Here is a 3,899-nt window from a genome sequence, read left to right on the forward strand (position 1 = left end):
TAGGTATCAAAGCCCACGTAATCTCGCGACATGTCGCCCGGGGTCAGATATCCCGGTTATCAGGAATGCCAAGGCCCGTCTGACCCCCTGATAACCGGGATATCTGACCTCAAGCCTAATGCTAGAAATAATACAAGAAATCGATTTTTACACCTTGTACGAGCTGGTTCCTGTACGAGACTATACAGCGCTACAGTCAACTAAGCAGGCGGTCAGAAAGGCGGACGGTTTTCTATCCAAGGGGGCGAAAATCATCGTTCGGCCGCACCGGACGTAGCCCTTGCTTTCTACACCGACTTTTAGTGGTCAATTGAGCTCGGATATATGATATCCCTGTATTTTCGTACGAGGACCACTTATATTCCTTCTTAGAATCTATTTATAGTATGGAGGAGCCTCCGTACAAGGGCCTCTCGGTCGAGCAAGACCGCCAGCTCAATTTACAAGCAAAAGTCTCTTTGCATAATCAAAAGGTTGCAACACGTATCCAGAATAATCGGCCAGACAATACCAATCGACAGTACAATATCCGGCAAAAGGAATTCATAGATTTCTGTACAAGCCAGGGCTTTGATGACGGCTATATTGTTACCGAGAAGAAGCTAGTTTTTTTCCTGGATTCGCAGGTCCTTAACCGTCCAATCCGGAGCTCTCGATATCTAAAGAATCGTACGGATACGGAGGGCTCATCTATCGTACAAACTATTGGACATTCATCTATCAAGGCCTACACCAGTGCCATTGTTGATCTCTGGCGCTTCCAGCAGACACTGGGTACGAATCCGAATCCTAATCCGCGAGGTCATCTAGTTGGAGCCATGCTTCGGAACCATAAGCAAGATGAGACCAAAAGGAAACGGGCCCAGTATGTAGACCGAGGCCTTAATACCCTCCAGGACGGGTATACAGAGGATAATATTAGAGCATTCGTACGATACTGTTGGTCTAATTGGATAAAAGAGAATAATAAAGGCCGGAAACCACAGGCACAGGAGTCCTATCTTCGGACGGCAGTGGACTTCCTCTTCAGCCATAATATGCTCCTCCGAGGTGAGGATCGACGGCATCTTGAGATGGCAGACCTCTTTACTCTCTATATGGACGAAGGGCCAACTCCATGTTGGCCGATGATCATGATGAAACTGAATGGCAAGACCAATCAATTCGGCCGCCTTGAATATATGGCAGTCGTACGACACCGTGATCCCCTGCTCTGTACGATATGCCATACAGCTTTCTATCTCTTTTACCGGTGGGAGCTCATGCATGAACCGGTGCCACAGTTTTACCAGCGGCAGCAGTGGTATGATTTCCGCATCTTCAAGGGAGCATATCCAGATCAATCTATCTCGTACGAGATCCAATTGAAATGGATCAACCAGGTATTCGATGCTATTGGACTATCCTCCAAGAAAAAGACACACTCCGGACGATCTGGGGGGGCAATGCATGCAGAGCTTCAGGGAGTAGATGAGAATTCAATCCGGAGAGCTGGCCACTGGAATCAAGATAGTATGAGCAATTGCTATCTATCAGGATTGCCTCGGTCATTTATTCGTACACTTGCTGGCTTCAAACCTACAGATCAGGGCAACTACTACCTGCCACGGGCTTCACTGGACCCTCCAGACACTCTCGTACGAGCTCTCTGGCCATGGGTCGATCAGTGGCTTTCCTGGTTCGCCTCGTCCGATCCAGATGAGGCATATAAGCTTGGCCTGCCTCCCTTGCCCCCTTTGGTGCGGCAGGGTGTAGAGAGATGTGATCAGGATGACCTAGCAGGGCAGAGCTTCCTAAAACTTCTCAATCTGTTTCGTACGACTATTATCCAGGACTCTGTCTTCCTTCGAGAGGAATTCCCTGGCCATTCAATATGGTCTCATCCCCTATTCCAACGGCCAGATTATCACCAGTTCTCCGAGCAGGTCCGCTCTGTAGCTCGTACGGCCTCAACACCTCATGAGATTCAGCTCCGTCAGACGATCCCTCTTGTGGCCGATCAGATATCAACTATTGGGAATAACCTAGAGCAGATCATACAATTGAATCATCAGCAAACCCAGCACTCTCTCCGTACGATTCAGGCTCAGATGGACCAGTTATTATCCGGAAAGATTACCTTTACTGCAAGGCTTGCAGGCTTCAATGAACAGAATCAAACACTTGCCATTCCTGCTCAAGCAGCTATCAAGGAAGCAGCCAGCACCTCGTCCGACTCGCCTGCCGCTGTGGCTACCCCAGATCCCGTACGAGATCAAGATCCCTTGTTGGAACTGCCTCAAGCCAGCAGTCTACCTCTCGATGCTCCTTCCTATCGAATGTCTCGTACAATACGCACGGTGCGTGAGCTCTGGGATGAGTGGTACTCAGGCCTCAATGGCAATCCATCAATTCAATCTCTCGAAGCCTCGTACGGATGCAGCTGGAGGCCAGATAATAAGGAGAGGGTGTTCTTTAGCCGTAGGAAGGTCATCATTGATGAGATACACTCACGGGCTTCTCATGGCATGTCATTAGCTGCTGCAGTCGAAGAGGTTGAGCTCGTACGAAGGAAGGCGCATTGTACGCTGTACCAGCTGCAGGTCTTATTGAAAAAGAATGTACGATAGGTGAATTGAACCCTGGAGTTAGAGTCAATGAAATTGAAGTCATATTAGATCTCTATACTCGTACGAAAAGGGAATAGCCTAGCACGTCCACGTCCAGGTTCACGTCAACGTGCTGCCTTCCTTCCCAATTTGGTCATATAAGACAAATCAAACAAACAGCAGGCACCAACCACCCACCTCTTAGAGCACCTCCTTCCCATCTCAGTCTTCCTTCTCTCTCTCTCTCTCTCTCTCACCACAATCGATCATCATGTCGCTCTCGTACGAAGCCCCCCATGCTTCTCATCTATCTAGGTGAGCCTCCAAGCTTGAATGAATGAATATGCTAACAGTTCCTCGTACGATTCGTCCATGGCCGAATCGTACGAGTCACAGACGCAACAACGCCGTCGATTTCCCCTCCGCCACCGCTGGCCCATCCTCTGTTAGGGAGAGGATGATTGCCCTCATCCAACGCCTGATTGACCAGGCCGAACAGGCAGCTCCGTACGGTCAGGATCCCATGGTTATTCTGCCCCCTCAGGCATTGGACTTCTGGTGCTCAAGTCCGCAGAGCCGCGCTGCACAAGCACTTCCTGTGCAGAGAGGAATTTATTTCAAATCTGGCAGTTTGAAAGCCTTCCAAATTGTGTCAGGCCGCCAGTCGTACATCAACGCCCTGTTGATCGCTTCGCGTGGAGTTGTTGGTCCCCCGTGCGGTGCCAGTTGCCAGGCTGATCGTACGAACACTCCATTTGTCCAGTGTGTCCGCTTGCCGGGCCACTGGAACGGGTGCTGTGCAAACTGCAAGTGGCGTGACTGGGGAAGTCACTGCCCGCCCGTACGAAGGCAGATAACAGGAGGCACCAGAATGGCTATCCCTGGAAGGTCAGACATGGTGAACACTGTCCCCCGTGCTCCTGTTCGTCCGAGTCAACCAGGCGGTGGTGTTGGCCGTCCGATTCTCCTTATAGAGGATGGGCCAGCCGGTGAGTCGGAGGAAAATCCGATTGATCTTGATCCTGAGCCTGGTTCTCAAGAGAACCCCTATGAGATTGATTAAGGTACGTACGATTTTCTTACTGTTTTCATTGCACATGCATATGCACACACACATCATCATCTTCTTTCTCTGGCACTGGGACGGCAGCAGCAAGGTATGTGTAATTTTTCTTTAGCCCAGTCGTACGGGCCATGTGTACGACACCTGGGCAAGAACTTGCACCTCTACGTGGTGTCCAGGATCAGTAGCCGTGCAGAATCTCTGTGCGGCGAAGCGAAGCAAGTCATCTAGCTTGAGTGTGTTGTACG

The 3,899-nt window shown here is 50.1% G+C and overlaps 1 protein-coding gene across 1 annotated transcript, besides 3 other annotated features; it reads left to right on the forward strand.

Moving 5' to 3' along the window:
* The first annotated feature begins 1 nt into the window (after nt 1).
* Nucleotides 2-233: a repeat region (Identified by RepeatMasker using a combination of RepBase library and repeat library created with RepeatScout).
* A 171-nt stretch (nt 234-404) lies between these two features.
* Nucleotides 405-2,608: a repeat region (Identified by RepeatMasker using a combination of RepBase library and repeat library created with RepeatScout).
* A 276-nt stretch (nt 2,609-2,884) lies between these two features.
* On the forward strand, nt 2,885-3,651 carry UA08_09517 (hypothetical protein; the record flags this gene model as incomplete). Its single annotated transcript, XM_020266317.1, has 2 exons — nt 2,885-2,903; nt 2,942-3,651. The coding sequence occupies 2 exons, from the start codon at nt 2,885-2,887 to the stop codon at nt 3,649-3,651; spliced, it is 729 nt and encodes a 242-aa protein (XP_020115333.1).
* A 62-nt stretch (nt 3,652-3,713) lies between these two features.
* Nucleotides 3,714-3,897: a repeat region (Identified by RepeatMasker using a combination of RepBase library and repeat library created with RepeatScout).
* Nucleotides 3,898-3,899: the final 2 nt, after the last annotated feature.

Source organism: Talaromyces atroroseus (assembly GCF_001907595.1).
Source record: "Talaromyces atroroseus strain IBT 11181 chromosome Unknown scaffold_37, whole genome shotgun sequence".
Taxonomy (NCBI): domain Eukaryota; kingdom Fungi; phylum Ascomycota; class Eurotiomycetes; order Eurotiales; family Trichocomaceae; genus Talaromyces; species Talaromyces atroroseus.